Below are 19,816 nucleotides of genomic sequence, written 5' to 3'. Positions count from 1 at the left end.
AATGACTGGGATACAATCAGTGTAAATAAATACAACCAAAATTCTCAAACCACACCGAACACTCAGTACTTCTGAAACTGCTTTTGAATAAAAGAGCATTGTCCCTCTTGCCAAACATCGCAAGGGCACTGCCCTCTCCAAATCCATAACGCTATGGGGAAAATTTCTAACGCTCTAATGGTCAGGACAACAGGCATTTCTCATTTTCCTCACAAGACCACACGGATTCATTACCAGAGAATCCACCTCATTCTCACACTTATAAGCCAAGCTGACAAAACAAGGAACACGGCCACATTCTGGCTCTTCTCTGGGCTCTGGAGAGTAACAGGTACCTTCAGAGCTGGAGGCAGGTCCTGAGCACACTGCTTTGCCACAAGCGCACATGGAGTTGAGGCTGATGACTCCTAAAGAATCTTAGGAAAGGATCCGGTCACTCAGGAAGCCACATTACTAGACAAGGGGTAGGCAGCACATCCCACTAGAAGACACTAACTGGAAAGAAACCTACTGCATCCAAGGGAGACCCTCACATAGCTCTGCTCTTCTGTACAGCCTCTTCATGGACGAGCGTGCAGCCAAACTGATGCAGGGTTGATGGCAAATGTAAAGGTCTTGAGTACGAGCACTTCTACCCCAGTGCTCTACGTGACAACTTTCCAACTTCTATCAAGTTAAAATGCTTCAACTTCTTCCACATGGCAAATTTAAGAAGTAATATTCAACTCAACCAAAAAAGTTAAGTGGAAATCAACTACTAGTCTTCAGAGAAATTCCCTACATACCACACTGGTGTCCTGTAAAAACACCCTCATGGGAAGCAGTTAATGTCAGCTCTACTTCCTCTTCCCACCATCCCTCACCCATGCTGCCAGTTAAAAAACGCTTAAGGAGACAGCAAGTGTGTTAGATATCAGACCTTGAGTAAGAACTTCCAGAGGGATTTCCTAATTTTGCCTTAGATACTGTCTCAGCTGCCTGGGTCCATATGTGACCAGAGAGAGCCACATCCATGTCCGCACCATCCACCCACACAGGTGCCTGTGGTGTAGAAGCTCCAGCCCTCCCCACCTCCTGGTCACTTGTGCTGCCAGACACCAGCTTCTAATTACACCAGCAACAAGACAAGCAATATGAATTTACACTCTGAATCCCAATACGATATCAGGAGATCCACACTGAGCTCACTACTCTGTCACACACTTCTGATGCAGCTTTACCTCTCCCAAATCACATTATGCCCCAGATTCCCATCTGCAAAACAGAATTCTGTGCAACCATTTGGTTTGCAAAGCCAAATTGCTGAACACACACAAAGCACTCAGAAAGAAGCTATGGTAACAGGAGTCAGATAAGGCTGTACTTGATTTAGCTACCTAAATGCCAGTGATGATTAGTTTCTATAAGTTCTGAGCAGCCCACATCACAACAACATAGCAGGAAGCACCTTTGAAAATCAACATGAATTAGCTTAATGGAGAAGTACAAGGCCCAATTTCAGAAGCAGGGTGAGGCCTGAGATACCAAAACTCTTTCAGAGAGAAGAAAATTGTCCTACCAGGACCCCAGTGCCTACAGGATATGGAAACTGCTACAGAAATTTGTTTTAAGAAACAGCACCCATTCATCAGCTCCTCTGCAGAGCACAATTAGCACATCACATTTCAAGGCCAGGCTGGATGTGGCTCTGGGCAGCCAGGTGGCTAGTAACCCTGCAGACAGCAGGGGTGTGGAAACTAGATGATCTTTGTGGTCCTTTTCAACACAGGCCATTCTACGAAATGGTTGTATGATCGGAGTAATACAAAAATTTAGAAGGTGAGAATAAAAGAGATCTTGAGGTAGTGTGTATGTTCAGACAGAACTTCACACTAATGTTGGTTGCACCTTCTCTGAAGAGGTGATCTACCTAGGGTTTGTGACACTGAGCAGAGATGCTTTACAAACCTTATCACCTCTTCGTCAGCAAGGCCAGAGATACCACTGGCTAAATAAATTCATAAAGTTCTGGAAGAAGAGTATTAAATATAGCAAAGTCAGTCAATTTGTCAAAAAGGCTAATATGGGATACAGAAGATACACAAAAGCCATTGCTGTAGCACTGAAATTACAGGGAGTTCTGCAATGTAAGCGAAAAGCTGTCTGCTGCAGACTCACTCAAACAACACCAAGTATTTGCTAGATCTCTAAAGGCTTCCACCTTACTTGTGCTTACTTGAAAACACATGCAAGTTTCCCACTCAATACATCCAGACAGTACAACTGCTGGGAAATGTTGCAAAACTGCCACTGAAGGGGAAAAAAACAACAACACAAAAAATACCACATATTCTTAAGGTATCTTTTACAATGAAACCTATGTCTGAGGCTTGTAGGCATCCCACCCTGCAATGAGAAGGTATCAAGTGGTAGAAAGGCATCAGAAATTAGTAGTAATAAAGATGTGAAATAACTGTGAGATAAATGGGGAACAGACAGAGCTATTTACAGGACATTTCACACAAGTAATTGGAACATGCCAATGTAGGATATTCCGCTTTGTTTTTTAATACTTTCCAGACAAGTAGTAGAAACTCTCAGAGCTCTCCTAAGGAACTCAGCCATTTGCAGACTGTGCACCTACAGAGCCCAAAACCACGAGTCAGAAAGGTTTGGAAAAATGTAACAGAAGACTGAAAGAGAAGGAGAGACCCTTGAGACAGACTTTAGGACAGCCTTTCCTTCCAGTCCTTTCCGGGAATAAAAGCAGTCCCTAAACTATTCAGAATTAAAGGAAGCAGCAGAGTCTGAAGTGCAACTGGACCTCATTTTGCTTTGGAAGCACTAAGCTTCAAAGTTCTAAACCAAACATCTGCCTATACATTCCTGGGGCACCTATCTGGAAAGCATGTGTGACACTCCAGACCAAAAGGGGAAGAGGGTCCACAGAGCACCTCTGGAAGTTTAAGCCATGATGCATCCATGAAGGTGCCCATGTGCTGTTGTAAGGCCATGGAGTCCAACAGACCTACAGTTCACAGTTCAGAAGCTGAGTTTTGTGAGCTTTAAGAAAAGAGAGTCTCATCTTCCCAGATACGGCTGCAATGCTCTGTGTTGAAGTTCTAAAGAAAGGACCTCAGAAACTCAGCAGACTTCCCAGATAGCGGTCAGGACGCTCAACAACATGCTGCAAACTAGATGCCAAAAAAATGCTCTGTGAACGCTCATTTGCTAGCAGGTGGATCTAAAACCTGCAGCCTGAAATCGAGATCAAGCACACCAAATGAGTGCAGTGCTTTCCAAAAAGCTGATAAATTACCAACAGCCAAGTGAACAACCAGGTTCAGCAGACACCAGTACATGCAGCCCAGCACATGATAAGTGCCATCAGACCTCCTGTGCAAAGCTCTAGGAGCACCACATCGATCTTGCCTCCGTGTGACATGAGTCTCCTTTCAGCAAGGGTCACCGGTCACAGATAGCTCTGTAGAACTTACTTAATAATTATTTCAGCCCATTTTGCACGTGACCTAAAACCTACTTAGAGATGCTTTTCAGACTCTGTACGCTTGCCTGGTTTATGGCCTCAGCTGTCAGTAAATCCCTCCAGGAATGACATTTATCCTTCCAAAGATGGTTTAACTGGAGAATCACATTGAATGGACATCACAGTGCTTCAAGTTATGTTCAAAATACAGCTTTTATTTTTTTATCAGTAATTCTAAAAGGCTTTATTTTTCAAATTAATCTACATAATTTGGGCTCCACTCCCCCTTTACTCTGTATAGGTCATATGCAATACTATGCATATAACTGTGCCAGACACCCTGCAGACAGACTGGGTAGAACATCCTAACAAGAACAGATCCCCTGTATTAACAAAGTAGATTTGGTGCTAACAGACACAGCTGGACTACACAGGATGCACATCCTCTACAGCTTCATGCTCCAATAGTCACATGTGCTCACAGGTTTAGAGTTCATCTTCCCTGCAGACCCTCTGCCTTGGTCCTGATGTGAATGCTTCATCCTGGAGCACACCATCCTCCATAGGAAAGCCACCTGCAGGGCAACTCAGCTGTAGTAAGGCACCTCAGTGTCACAAGGAAGGGACATTTCAGGGAGACATACTTTTCTAGTTGCTGGAATTGAGGGGTATCTCTGACTTCTAACCTCATCCAAATCCATCACAAAGGTGACTCGACACTCTGAGACAGCTAATAGTGGGTGATGGAAAGAGGAAAGACAGGAGATGTCCCTGAGTACCATGGGCTACATAGAGTCAGAGCAGGAAGAGCACAGCTACTAGTGCTCAGCATCTCCTGGCTCCAAGGCCATGACACAGATGCTACAGCAAAGCTCAGAGGTGCTGATCTCTTCTAGGCCATTCCAGCTCCCACCCCTGCCTTCTGACTTGCCCTGTGCAGCCAGGCTTCCCTTGGTGCTGCTCCAGGCCCTGCCCTGGCTCTATACCAGCCCATGGCAGCACTCTGACTTACCATACCTCCTGGAGGGTGCAACCCCAACCTGAGAATCAAACTGTAAGACATGGTCTAAAAATGCCACAGGTGTGAAAGAAAAGACAAGGTAGGGGCTAGACAAAGATTTAGGAACCCATCCAAATTCTCCCTGCTCTGTAGGGATTATGTCACCTAGGATCCCCCATCAATGGCAGTAGCATTTACTTACAAGAACAGGGAAGCACCGGGAGCACCCTCCTAGCAGAGGGACAGGGGGCCCTCACTGGGTTACAGCAGATACTCTGCATGCTGGCATGGAAAGCACCTGGGAAGAACTGGCCAGAGCTTATTGTGTCTTGCAATATGAATTTCATAGTCTTTGAAATTGTTCCTCCAGTAACACCAGGTTAGCAGGGAATTGAGACTCACAGCACATCCACTCACCAAGGAAATCTTCCTGTGGGAATCCAACCAAGCACTTGTCTTTAGCTCCCCTCAAGCCAGCATCTCCCCTGCTCACATGAGGTAAGTTCTACCCTTGGTTTAGTATGATTCCAAAATTATTTCCTCCACTGGAAAGTCTCTTACATTCCTGAGACTTCTCAAACCAAGAAGGAAGCCCTACAGATAAGTCCGATGTTGCACCTTTACAAGGCATTCAATGGCCATACACATTTTACCAAGGTACAAAGCCTCGGCACCAACAAGCACCCAGGCTGTAATTGATATCCTGGCACAACAACTTCCCTCTTCAGCAGTGGTTTCTTGGAGAGATGCAGCTTACAGGAAATCTCCCTCCTAACACACCACATGGATATGAAGTATCCCACTACCACACTCTTACCTGAATAACCATCAGTCTAGGCTGACAGCTCCCTGACCAAAACCTATTAATCAAGTAAAACACAGCTAATAGGTTAATTTTTATCTCACAGCATCTGAAGGTCACTGCTGATTGCATCCTCTTGCTCACCACAGTTCACTGCCACAGCTCAGAAAGCAAAGGAAACAGAAGCATTTGCTGGCAGGAACCTCTGCCCTCCTGGAGAGAAGGGACACCGTGCAGCTTCTGGATTGGTGGATCCGAGCCACAGAAACTCAAATTTCACACAAGAAATTGACTTTGCTGTATCTTCATATTCACCCATCTGGATCAATGAAGTCTACACAGGGAGCGCAGTGTTGAGCCAGCACCCATCTCAGGAAGCCAGACTTGGCACCAGTGAGCCTGAGTCCATTCAGCTCCATCACATCTTGAAGGGAGAATGCAGCTGGGCCCAGAGGGCTGAAATATCCATTTCAAAACTAAAGTCTATGAACTTTTCCAGACAACAGAGGAAAAATCAGTCTTCTCTGGGGAACCACGGAAGGAGACAGACACATCACTGAGATGCAACAACTGCGAGAGAAACATGTGCATCACTGGGAAAAGCGTGTAACCAGAAGATCTGAACACTGCCTACGAGAACAGCATCGTCTATAGACAACACGTGAGGATAAACTAGCTCAATCCAAACTTATTCAGCTTCAACATAGATAAAATAACCCAACCTACAGCACTGATGTCCTTCAAACAGAAACCACTACTACAGCTTGTAGTATCCCAAGAAAATGTTAATGCAGGAGCATCATCATTACTTCTGGCACTTCAATAGCTATCATACCAAACCCAAAACATTTCCAGTTCCTTTAAAGCAGTTACACAGTTCACCAGCTCAGGATCCAACCCTCACCAATGTCTGCAGCTCACATGGAGACAGAGCAGTAACATCTTAATGGACAAAAATGACAGTCACTTGCACAAACACAATACTAAAGATGTCACCAGTCAACAGTGAGAGCTCTTCCACAATAAACAGGAGCCATGGTGACTTCAAGTGAATCCAGGACAGAGATCCAAGGAGATAAACACAGGCAAGTCAAAGCCCTATAGATGGCTGATGTTGGGAACTCGCTAGCTGAGGCTATGCCCCTTATTCCTCAGAGAGGACAGAATGTGGAGTTCTACAAAAAACTGTTATAAGGATTTGATGATATTGAAGGAGACACACAAAAAGTGAATATATAAATACTAGCTTTACAACCAGAAAGAATACCCTATTTCAGAGAAGAAAATACAGACAGAGAGAAGGACTTGCTGTAAACGTCACTTAGAATGAGGTAAGAGGAAACTTCTAAAATACTCCATAAAATTTCTAGGTGTTGTAAATGCCAGCAATAGCTCATCAGAAACATGTTTCTAACTCAGGTAAAACTTGAAGATCTCCAGCATAAAAGAAGCTACCAGAAATAGGAACAGACCACAGAGGATATATCCTGGGAAAGCAGAAGGCACCAAGCTGAAGGAAAGTGGCAGCAACAGGCACAGCAAAGCAGAAGCACACTATAACCAAAGACACTCTGAAGAGTCCAGGCAGAGGGGGAAGCTTCAGGTGCAGTTTTTTGAGGATTGTCACTGAACTCCTGGGACCTGGCGGGGAACTTGAGGAAAAACTCCGGACATCTTTACAAGCTATCTGCATTCTGCCACACACAGAGGCTGCGGGTGGGACACCCATCAATCTAGATTGGTGGATCTGAGGATATAAAGCTAATACTTTCTGTGACAAGGTATTACTGCTATTTACTAGTGTCAGGAACAGCTCTGTGCCACACTTGCATTCAAACTTCAGACAGGGATATGCTGGAGCTAGAGAGCTAGAAAATTCAGGGAGGGCTAATCAATATATAGCTCCCTTGAATCTCCATATTGGTAGAAACACGTTCCTCAAACTTATCCATTTTAGCACTAAAGAATCTAGCACAGTTATGTATTTCACAAGTAACACAGAAACAAGAACATCTCTCTAATGAAAAATAATAAGCATTAAATAAAGAGACAGGAAAATGACAGTGAACAGGTCTTGCATTATCAGCTACAATTTATCTGAAGTTAATCAACTCTGGATGGCAGTAGCTCCAGTGTAAGAGGAACATCCCAAATTCAACAATTGCAATACAGAAAAAAAACCAACCCAAACATCAGGAAAACCCCACCTCTTTTACACTGAACCAGATGGACAGACCTGAACAACCTAGAAAAAAAAAAAAACCTGAAGTATTCAGCCTGCATTTAAAATAAAACTGCTTACTGGCTACATCACTGCTAAGATGTTTCACTAGTTGTGCCTTTGGCTTTATACTCACATGTGTGGATTTTGGAAAGGAACTCCTGAAGTGTTTAGAGTGAATCTTGCCGTAGATTTGAAAGGTGGATTTGCAAAATTTAACTTCAGCGCTTTGCGTTTACCTGGGAGACAACAAACATAACGTAAACTTTTTGTCAGCAACAAAACAGCATCTTGTAAGAGCATCTGGAAACAAGAAAAAAATATGACACATGGTAAGAAAAGGAAAATACATTTCACAATTCCATAAGCAAATCATCGTGTTAGGGACACAGGAATCAAAAAAGTGAATCAGTTCTCACCCCAGGCTCTTCCCTGTCCCATTCATCAGACACTAACCAGAGGTGTCCTGAGGATTTCCCATGGCAACTGGAGAACCAGCATCAGCAGCCAGAACTACCAACAGCCAAGGGGCACCTCCACATCAGGGCCTGAGCTCCCTCCACACACAGTGCTCATTTAAACACGTTTCACACTGAACTCAAACTCAGCCAGGAGGCAAAGGGGACTTGCTCCACTTGGCACATCTACCAGATCCAGGATAGACAGCAAAGGTAAAGGGGAAGCCCTGGATGTCTTATATGAAACCCCAACTGCAGAAGCACTGACATTCCTCAGCCTCACAGCAAATTAAGCAAAATCAGGCTTAAGCAATGGAGGATGGAGGAGATATGCTGTGTGCTCCTACTGCCAGGTGGGTCACTGAGCAGAAAGCAAAGCTGAGCCCATCACAGCAGTGACCAGGTGAGAGAAAGCTTTGCTCTGCAGCCAGCTGAGACACTGCACAGAAAAACATACAGAAATAGGAAGATGGAAACGTAGGAGAAAGCTGCTGGGCACCACTCCAGCCACCAGCTACATATTTCTTAAGCACCACCAGAATCAAGAGCCTGCAGAAATAAGACATCCCTTCCCAGTCCTCCTACCGGGCTGCAAAAGATCCTGCCTTGTTCCCACGTGGGTTCAGGAAACCCAGGCACCAGGCAGCCCCGCACCAACAGAGCGCAGCCGGGGCCTCCTTTGCCCACAGCCTCCCAGGACTCCGAGCACAAACCTCCCAGAAGTGCTCAACTCCTGGGCAGGGCCCTGAAACTCAGCACTGTCAGAAGGCTGGGCACTAAAACCGCCCACCCCTCGAGGCAGCAGCCTTCAGCAATGAACCCGATACTCAGACTCCTCCAGCACCTTCCTGCCTGCACCCTGAGGCAGGGATCATATTCCTAAACATACCATGGGCCTGCTGGGAAAAGCAGAGAACACTGCGGAGCACAAGGCCTGAGCAGAAGCACCACCCCACTCTGCACTGCTCCTCTACCCCGCACAAAGGATACAGGTTTTGAGTGACTTCAGGACAATGGGAAGGGAGAAAACTAGTTACAAGTCAAAGCCATGAAATACCAGCTGCCATCCCAGACAGGCCCACAGCACACGGAGCTCCACAGTGCTCCTCTGACCTTCCCTGTTTGGTACCTTCATTTCAGGATGATCCCCTATTTCCTCTATAAGACCTTTTATTTTTCAACCACTGTTGCATACTTTCAGTTTCAATCCTGCTGCAATACAGTCAGCTGTTTGGAAATATCTGCCTACATCTTCTAAGCATTACCTGATTTGTTACACACAAGAGATTCGTAGGAAATGCAACAGCACAAAACTAATTATTCAAAGCTTTGCATTTCACCACCAAAAATAAAAAAACCCACATCATTCTTAGGTGACAATTCACCTGCACATCTCCACATGGCCCCAGCTGGTGACACAGAATCTTTCAACACTACTGATGGGAGAGAAGAGGGTCAGTGATGTTGCCCAGCCTGGGAACGCAGCATGAGGCACAGCGGGCTGTGGTGAAGACAACAGCACTGCAGAGCTCAGTGCTCCCCAGGCGTCCTTCTTGGGCATGAGACCTGAATGACATTATGCAGTATGGTCCGGGCTGCAGAACTGCATGAAACAAACAATAAGATACTTGCTTTTAAACAACGATGAACACGTTGCACGAGGGCGATCGATGAACAGATTTGCTCATCCCAAAAGTAAACCTGTTCATCAGCATACAGAGAAATGCCACTGCTGGTGCTGACAGGTGATCTGCTCTGGGGTAGTTCTGCGCTTGGACTGGGCCTGGTGATTTACAGCTTTCATCATTCTTCTGTTTTTGTTTTATTCACAAGCCTAAACACTATCCTCTTCTTCCTAGGGCAACAGTACAGTGCCATGAGATTTTCCATTTGGAACCACAACATTTACATGACGTGAGCATCTGTCCTTGAAGCGGCCCAACACTGAAAGCTACGCAATTAGCTATGAGCTCCTATCAGTAAGATATCCTCTTCTGAAGACCCGTTCCCATTCTTTACCTACCTGCAACACTTTATGTACTACATTTCCTCGCACTGAGTCTACTTTTGTTTTTAAATCACTGTTAAACATCAATCTATGGATTTGTATGTCATTAAGTTTCTAAGAATAGTTTCAACAATGTCAGTTCAACACCTGCACCTGGATTTTCTACTAATCCAATGAACGCGGGAGCATGACCTCCCTCTGGAAGGCAAACAGGATGGTTTGCTTTTTCTTCAAGTTATTAACAAGGAAAAGGACTAGGGGAGACACGGTCATGTTGAGAAATGCTGGGAATTTCCATTCACACATACTGTAAACTAAATGGTACATGAAACAACACAGCACGTTCTCCTCAACAGCCATTCCAAATCAAGCACCTTAGCTACTCAGTCTGGATTGTGAGTTTCATTCCAAAGAAGACCTGAAAGCTCCATGCATTCACTGCTTGCAAAGACTTCACTCAAAACTAATGGAAGAAAAAGAGCTTCTTTAGATACATGAGTTTTGCTGGTGATTCTAGCAGTCAGATTAAATTCAGACCACCCTGTTCTTCCCTCTAAAATAAAGAGGCCGAGGACCGATGTTGCTTCTGAAATGAGCTAATGCCGCTATCACCATCAAGGCTGCACGCACAATGCTGTCCTTAAAACATACTGTAGAAAGACCCACTTCATGTAAATTAACCAGCCTCTAAAGGTTTTGCTAACCTTTAACCATAACTCTGATCACTGAGTGCTCTAACATCTGCATCTCGGGAAGTTGTGAACGCAGCAGGGAAGCAAACATTCGGCAAAACCAACAAGCAGAAAGTAACACCCCTCACTTAGAACATAATGCTCCCTCATAAATGAGGCTAAACCTCAAAACCAGACCTGAAACTATGTCAGTTCTTCAGCTACAGTCTTACCAATTTTGACTGACAGATTTGTTAAGCTGCATGTTAATAGTCATAACGATGTTATTTTTTGAATCCAAGGTGGCCTTGGCTTTGTTTAAGTGGTAAAAAAAGTTTGTTTTGGGGGCATCAAACCAGGACTGTAACTATCTTAGGCTGTACTTATCTCAGAGCCCGAACAGGTTTTTACCTGAAGTTAACTTTCTATCCATGTCACGATAGTAATACTTACTCCAAATCACTACAATCATTAAATAATAGTGTTCTTCTTGAAAATGGATTTGAAAACAAGATGCCGCTTTAGTATCAGGCTCCTACATGGCACAGAAGTAACAGAGATGCTTTCCCTATGTCCTGCAATTCAACAGCAGTGCATCCCTTGGCATTTCACTGACTGAGGGACAAAAAGAACCCTAAGAAAGAAAAGCAGCTGGGAAGCCTTGCCAGGCACACACCGGAGGCCACCTGCACAACAGCCACAGCAGAACAACCAAGGCTCAAAATGCACACTTGTTTCCTGCTGCATGAGTAAGTGGATGCCAGGTTAAGTACATAATTATTTATGTGCTGCTATCCATCACCAGGATTAATCCAGGCACTTGGCTCTGCAATTAGGCTCTCATCACTCATTTTGAGGCTACTTTACCACAACCACAGCCAACCTGTCTTTGTATAAGAGGAAACAGCCATCTCCTAGATAACGTGCAGTACGAGGTATTCCTCCAGCTCTGTATTATTATTTTTACTCCATCAGAGACACCTATAACTTCTCCCAAGCTCTAGGTCTCCTCCTGTTGGACAAAACAACCACTTTTCTCCTGGAATTTCATTACCCCAATTCCTGCATGCCACACCTCAACAACAGCAGTCACAATATTCACGTTACACGTAAGAAAACGCTCCGTTTCCAGGCAGTAAGCTTTTCAGAACAACAGCAGATAAACAGATTTTCTTCTAGGTTTCTGTCTTGCAAGGCTACAAACTGTGGAAGTGCTTTCCACTTGGTTCAAATCTGCCCTATCGATCACCTGACACAGTGTGAACGTGACTGTCATGGTGCAAATGTGACTCTTCTCTCTTGATTCCAAAGTCTCTCTCTGCTTTTTTAGGAGCAGCAATATGCCAGGAAGCCACTTTACACTTTTATATCCTTGCTCTAGTATTGTAAGAAAACAAAAATAAAACAAAAAATGAGTTGTGGCAGATAAGAGCAGGCAGATAACCAGGGAAACTGCAATATCTTTGCAGCCTTCTTAACTTTGCTTGATTAAGCCAAAACATGTCAACAAAGAGTGAAAATAGGAGGACGGGATGCCAGGAGGCCAGGCAGGTGGGTGACCTGCTTCAGTCTGAGAAAGAAGCTGAATGCTTGAGGTCACCTTTCTAACAGAAAACTGCAGAATACCAGGTCTGAGCAAAAAGAAAACAGTACAACACAGATCCCTCTGCCCTTCCAACTACTCTTATTATTCAGTTAGATCTTTTCTGCTAACAAAATGCCCGCTTTGATGTAGAGACATTTACCCGTGTTCCGAGCTGCAGGCAGGATTCACTGCTCACTGTCTCTGTTGCTCCTAACACAGCACTACATTCCCATAAGCTCTTCCAATCATCTTGTTGTTAAATTTCCTTCCTTTCCAGTCCTGCTCACAGAGGTACTCCAAAAGCAGCACTACTAATTTGAGAGTAAAGCTGGTTTCCAGCCTTGCCCTCCAGACGTACTATTTTACAAATAAAAACTAGCCAGATTTTGAAACAAAACATGAAGAACTTCAGCACGCACAGCAGTTCATTTGGGGACTATGAATGGGAAGAGACAACTTGAATTTCAGTCAACAGTTTCACAAACTCCATCTACAGAAACTCGCTTTGATGAATAACAGCACAAGCATTTCCAGTATGTCTGATACTGGCATCCTTTTCCCTCTAATGAAACCTCTGATTTAGGATCGTCCAAGAGCCAGAATGCAGATCCAAGATGACAACTCTGCATTCCAAGCACATGCTAAGTGTGCTCATTTTTAGAAGTCACCTCATTAGAGTATTTATCCATAATTCATCTGCAGCTCCAAGTGTGCTTCCACAAAAGCACAGAAGCCCAGATGAGCCAGGAATGGTTACTGGTCATTACCTTCACCAATCATGAAAACACTGTGAAGTAAAGCACTTGGACTCATCCAAATGTGAGCAAGACATTACAGTGATTTAAAGACCGGAGGAGGCTCACAGATGCTCTCTGCACCAGCAGACATGCACCTCTGTAACTTCCAGTACATGCTTTATGCTGCACCAAGCAGCACTTGCAACAGCTTCTATAAATACCTTTCCTACAAAGCCTGGCTAAAGTAGGTTAGGCTTCAAGTGCAAGAAACTGAAATCAGATTAACATTACTTCTCTCAGACCAGAAACTCCTATCAGCAAAGTCCTAAGAATGAAGTCTCTGAAATCCAATGTTAACCTACAGCATTTATTATTCCTGATGCTACCTTTCATGGAAATATCATCCATATGAATAACCGTAAACAAAGTTAAAATGACTTGAGCCTTGGGAGCAGATCAGTCACGTTAAAAGAGCTTAAATCAGACACTGGACAAGTGTTACACCCTGAACTTAACAGGACACCCCTACGTGTGCACACCAATGTGCAGAGCAGTGCTGTGCCCGGCTGAGACAGGCAGGCAGTTCTCTGCCCAGAGAGAATGGAACAGTAATGTAAGAAGTCACCTTTCCACCAAAACTGGAGTCCGGGCAGTGTCTAGCAGGAGAGCATTAATGTACCACTCAGCCACAGCACAACGCCAAGGTAAATGAAACACTGATGGAGAGAACTTGGAAGGTGCATTTGTTCCATGCAACTTCACCTGGTCAGCGTGCGAGGCACCTGGAGCCCTTCCTGATGTAAAACAGTAATTAATTATGCGAAGAGCTATGCCAGGTGCCTTTTTCTGTAATAAAACAGAACAACAAATTATAAAGTACACTGTGAGGAGGAGCACTGGGCAGGGACTGGCTGACTTCTTTTTTTTTTTTCTTTTTAATTTTAGGTGCATGCACCTAAAAAAGCAAGGGAAAAAATCTGCCCTTGAGGCCTTTGCTTAAGGTCAATGGAAAGGATTTAGCTTATTTGGATAAAGCAACAAGCATGTTTCCATCATCCCTCTGGTTCCCTTATGCCAGAAAAGTGGCAGCGTCAATCACAGCTGCATCCCACCGGCTGTTACACACCTTGGCACAGCACAGAGCTCCACTGCCCTGTGCTGAGCAGCGCGGCTGGCACTAAGAGTGCCATGCATGGCTTTTCCATTTGAAGGCATGGAGCACGCGTGAAAATACTGCACTAATGTGCACAAATAAAGCATTGTGAACAACTTACGCTAGGTGACCAGACTCGTACTGCAGCAAGCATTTACCACAGCTGCAGCAGGAAACGGGGATGCTCTGACCCAGGCACTGAGATCCTTCACCACTTAACCACTAATTCCATTAGAAAGAACCCTCTGTAGCACAAGGGCAGCAGGCCTGTGTGTTGTGACAGGATCTTTGTGACAAATCTGTTTTTCCAAATAGTACCACCTGATAACTATGCATAGCTAAAAATACACCAAGCCAAAATTTCAAGTTAGGATCTGCTCCAAGTAAGCTCGTTTCCTTCTTCGTGAACTCCCACATATCCCGTTCTTTTGAACACCCAGCCATTAGATTTAAAAACCCAAGAGGGAGCTGACTTTCTGAAAACATGGCCTCAGCTGCAAGCTTTTATAAAAACATGTTTTATCTACCTGCATTCACAGAACCACAGAACACCCCAAGTTGGAAGGGACCCATAAGGATCACTGTGTCCAAACCACAGCTCCACACAGCACCACCCAAAACCCAAACCCTATCCATGACAGCAGCATCCCAGTGCTCCCTGAGCACCGACATGGGGGCTGTGCCCACCGCCCTGGGCAGCTGATCCCAGCACACTCTGAGGTAGGCTCCTTCCCTGACCCCCCCAGCCCTCCCCTGACAGCTCCACACCATTCCCTCAGGCCCTGCTGCTGTCCCCAGAGGGACACTGGGAAAGATTTTGCAGTGTTGCATTAGGAAAGATGCTGCTCTATACCTTAAAACCTTACCCATGTGCTACATGGTTCCCTGAAACATTTTTGCTTAGTTCTGCTGAATTACAGTGGAATGCTGAGCAACTGCTAAACAACAAATCAGAAAACAAATCTACAAACACATGAAAGGTTTTAGCCATCTTTGAAGGTACTTTATTATTACTATTAACTCATCCTTCAAAGAACTTTTACATGTCTAAACCCAAGTCATTTTTTTGCTAAGCTTCAAACATGGTACCTGCACTCACGCACAGATCTATTTTCATGCCTCTCTAATGTGCAGTTTTGGAAGAAGACACACGTCTTCATTCGGCAGGTAAGAGCTACACCTGAAAAGCACTTCCCTGCTCTGATTGGCCCCAGGGTCCCTTGTTTGCTCACATGCTGTTTTCACAAGACAGCAGATTCCTGATGCTGAGAGAAAAATGTGCCATGCAGCACTGCAGCTTTCCTCCAGAAAGCATCCACTGTGGCCACGAGTCCTTTACAGTTCTCCTCAGAGAGTGCAGTATTTTGCTTTTCCATCTCAGATTTCTTGAAAAGCAAAGGAAAATTCACACAGCAGGGGGGAAAACAAACAAAACCCCTTAAACAAACACTGGTCTATTTTCCACTGAAATTACTTTGTTCAACCCCTTCTTCGCATCAATACCCCGTAGAAACTGCCAAGCACATCTATAACTCCAGTTATTTCTCAGCACCAAAATAACTCTCACCTGACAGGCACACAGAGGCCTTACTAAGCACAGCCAAGCTGCCCTACCAACACCAGTTCTTGGTTTCAGATTTCTAATGGAGAAAAAAAAAACAAACAAACCAAAAAACACTGCAGGGACGTGTCAGACAGTACAGAAGAAGTCTTCATTTTTGTTAGCAAAGATAAATACAGGTGGAACATGACAGTGCTGAAAGTTCTTCAGCAGGAACTGAACAGCAGCACGGAACCAAATCTGCTCCAAACCAGAATTTCTGCAACAGTAAACTCCATATAACATCACGTAATCTTCTGGGGCTGCAAGCAGCACAGAACACAACAGTTGCTGCAGCTCTTAGCAGAGAACTTGGACCATGACTGGGGAGAGGATGGAACCAACAGGAACCGATGGATTCAGATCAGTAGCTCACGTGGGGTATTTTTCAGAATCCTAATGAAAGCAGAAAGTAAAAATATAAAGAAACTAAGAACTGCATTGATCTGTGGCGTAGGAAGCTGAAGATTTTGTGGTTTTCCTTTCTTGTAGGCTTCTAGATGAGTAAAATCCCAGCATTTCAGGCTCCAAGGAAATGGAAGACCCAAAGACCTTGGCTCCAGCATACAACTCACAGTCCATAGGTATAGCTCATTTCCTTTTTCTTACACTGTCTAGATCAATACGTTCTGCCCCCCAGCCAGCTCACAGTCAAAGGAGACACACTAACCAACTTCCTCCCAAATGCATGAGGAAAAAAAACAGTAATTACTATACAAAGATGCCTTTCAGATACTGCTCATTTATACCGCCCTGAACCTGGGTTTTCCTCACCACGGTCAGCATTAATGTCACACAGAGGGAAGACCTGACCTGAACATGAAGAACCAGCACAGCACGATCTTCAGGCTCTTCATGCCCGTGTCAACACCAGAAGCACCACTTTGCTTTCTTCCCCACAGGTGTTCAATCCCAACTCCCTGACCTGCCATACCCACCACCTTCATAGTCAGCTGCTCCAACTACACAGGGGAGAGTGAAAGGAGCAATGCTACCTCCTTCACAACACTATTTATCAGTCACCCTAGAACCAGAGCATTAAATCAGACATGTAACATACATGACTATAACCCACAAAAAACAGCTCCCTCTGCAAGAAATTCCACCTCACCTTCTTCTAAGACCACTATTTCTTACTTCTTTTTCCTTTGCATTTCTTGGGCTGAGCACATGGGGATCAAATGGCCTTGAATGCTCACAGCTATAGAAGGAATTCTGCATGAATGTGGAAACATACCCCATGTAGCCAACCAAAACCTATGCAGCCATCATCTCCCACACTGTCTAACTGGGGAAGATGACAATAGGAAACCCTGGAGAGCACATACCTGGGCACGATAGCTGCTCAGTACCCAAAGCTCCCAGTTGCTTAGGAGATGCAAAAGTTCAGCATCCTTGGAAAAACAGAAGAGTTTTGAAGCATAGGTCAAGTGTTACACCACTTTTCAGCTGATAATTTCAGAATACCCCCACAAACAGCTTTCCTTTCCCATAAAGAAACTCTTCATAGACTCTACATTTTACAAACACAGTCTAGGGAATGTGAGCAATGGCCATGCTGCTGAATTTCTCTTTTCTTTGAAGTCCCACATATGCAAATTTCGCCAGGCTGGGTCAGGAAATGGAGGTGCAGATCCATCCCCACTACATTTTTTTACTCTTTTCAACACCTACTAGAAGTCGACAATGTTGGTGAGAAGTAACACCTACTGGTAGCAAAACAGAAGACAAGTGAAACCCGGCCAGCCCCGTCTCTACTGAAATTTTCTCCTTCCAGGGCTAAAGGACATGGAAACAGAGACTGAATGAGCAGTGCTCTAAATTACAGCAAATAATTCTTCACTGATTAATAAAATCATACTCTTTCAATGTCCTGTATGAAGAACCCCATCATGCTTCCCTCCATAAGGGCTCCTGGCCACACAGTTTCGGACCACATTTCCTAAATCTCAGATTATTCTTGGAAGAAGCACGGCACCTGCTGGAGACAGGGAACCGCCTCCCAGCGGTGTCTATAACACAGCATGACAGCAGGCACTACAGGGCACACATACCTGCTCACAGCCACAAAGTCCTGAAACCTCTCCTTCTTTTACAGCAAAGTTCTCAGCTCTCAGATTTACACTGAGCCATCAACAGGGTGCTCTGGGTAGCAAGGGACTGACCACAGACTCAAAGAGTCCTTTGGATTGGAAAAGACCTTCAAGATCATCCAGACCACGTCAAAAGCCAGGCCCTGGAATTATTAAACCAGTGCTGGCCACCTGCCACCAGTCTGGGGCAGAGTTCAGTGAGCAAGGATGCTCACAGGGCTGGAGGTGACTCATCTGAAGGCAGATTAAAGAGCAAAATCTGTCTGTAGCCTGTTGCAGAAAGAATACATACAATAGTCTACATATGACCCGTGTAAAAAGGAAAGAGGGAGCTCCTACAGAAAAGAAATCTACAACAATGGCAGACAGGAAAATCCTTCTGGCCTGAGACCCTCTCTGCAGCCTGACACAACGAGGTGAAACCCTAGAAAGCCTTACAGACACCTTCACCACAGCACAGTGCTTCTCTATCAGACAGAACATCAGTCAGTGTTGCAGTGAAGGGAACTTCAGGGATGAGTATAAACATTTATGAGAATTTAAAGGGACTCCAGCCTATCATTCTGTAACGTCCCTGCTTGGCACACACGACAGCCCTGGTACCTCTGCTGATGCCCTTGTTTCTTCAAAAACAGCCACAAGAAATTCTGGAAATGCCCTGACCGTGACCAAGCAAGAAACTGAACAACATGCATGCTTGAAGATTGCTCTTCAGCAGTGTGTTCCTTTATTCCATGTTTAAGTCTCAGGTGCCCCTTGAAGTGCATTTTGTACCAAATGCAATGTAAATATCAAGTCAGAACGAGCACTCAGAGCAGGAAAAGCTACATACAGGAGGCTCACTGGTTATCAGAACAACACCAGAGAAAGCAGCCAACGTGAAACCTCACAATAGAACAGGTCTTGCTGCCATGAAGTGCAGTGGCTGCCACTTCACACATGCCACCTCACACACAGCATGGTTACAGAAACCCTGTATGGCAGGCAGAGCAGCAGAACAGCAAGCCTGCAAGGACGTACTCTGTCACAGAGTCCCTTTAATGTTACATTAACTCCACAGTGTCTAAGAAGAAGAAATAAAATTACAGTGAGAAGCAATCGTAATACTGAAATCTCGGAAGCACATTTTAAAGAGTTTTGATGCTTGCAACCCCTTAAAAACATACAATCAAACAAAAACAATACAAAAGAAAGAACAGGCCCTGACCACTTCCCTGCCTCTTGCAGGCAGCAGTGTTTTTCTCTCAGCACACAAAGTTATCAGCAAACAACAAATGGGAAACATGCTGCCCTGAGCAGTGTGCAGGCCCAGCCAGCAGTGCAGGGAAGCGGAGCTGCTGGGGCATCCCCTCTGAATGCAACAGCCCAGGGAAGCAGAGAAACCATGCTATCCCACTGGGGCCACAGGAAGCTGATTCGCTGCAACCTTTCCCCCTCCTTCAGTGCTTTATTAATAAAAAAGTGCTTTACTGCCTTGATCTCTCAAAGGCAGCTCAACAGAAAATCAATAGCCTCACCTGACAGCACACAGTTGAAGAGAAATAAAACACAGCAGCTCCCACCATTCTCACTAAGAGCTGGGAAATACAGCCTAAAAATTCATCTGTAGAACAGAAAGACAAAGTAGGCAAGAGAGAGGATTCACAAACGTGTGAATGCTTTCATTACAATCTCCTTCTAAATCAACGTGACATGTATACACAAGGTGCACAAAGTCGACTAATATTCCTAACACTTTAAAGCCTTGTTTAAAGAAAAGAATACAATTACAATATTCCTTAGGGGATAATTCAGGCAATCAAACTGTCACTTCGTAACAGTCAATGGTACTTTAAAGGAAAACACTACATCAAAATCTGTCTTTGCTGTAAACAATGTCTGGCACAAGGAAACCCTTTATTTTCTTTGTCAAGAGAATTTTTCTGATCTTGTACCTTCCTGATAGCTGACTCCATACTTCCCTCATTCCAAGTCTAAGAGAAATCAGCTGCCATCACTGCAGCTCTCTGACATCTCTTTGGA

At 44.6% G+C, this 19,816-nt stretch overlaps 1 protein-coding gene across 4 annotated transcripts in view; it reads right to left on the bottom strand.

Moving 5' to 3' along the window:
* The window catches only part of MAP2K4 (mitogen-activated protein kinase kinase 4), an 86,301-nt gene that overhangs the window by 49,306 nt on the left and 17,179 nt on the right, over positions 1-19,816 (bottom strand). For all 4 annotated transcript variants that reach the window (XM_072351635.1, XM_072351637.1, XM_072351636.1 and 1 more), the window contains one exon: positions 7,626-7,728. In XM_072351635.1, coding sequence (XP_072207736.1) covers positions 7,626-7,728 — 103 coding nt within the window. The remainder of the gene's footprint in view (positions 1-7,625; positions 7,729-19,816) is intronic.

This window comes from Excalfactoria chinensis, chromosome 17 (genome assembly GCF_039878825.1).
Source record: "Excalfactoria chinensis isolate bCotChi1 chromosome 17, bCotChi1.hap2, whole genome shotgun sequence".
Taxonomy (NCBI): Eukaryota; Metazoa; Chordata; class Aves; order Galliformes; family Phasianidae; genus Excalfactoria; species Excalfactoria chinensis.
This window is presented reverse-complemented; position numbering and strand designations above follow the sequence as displayed.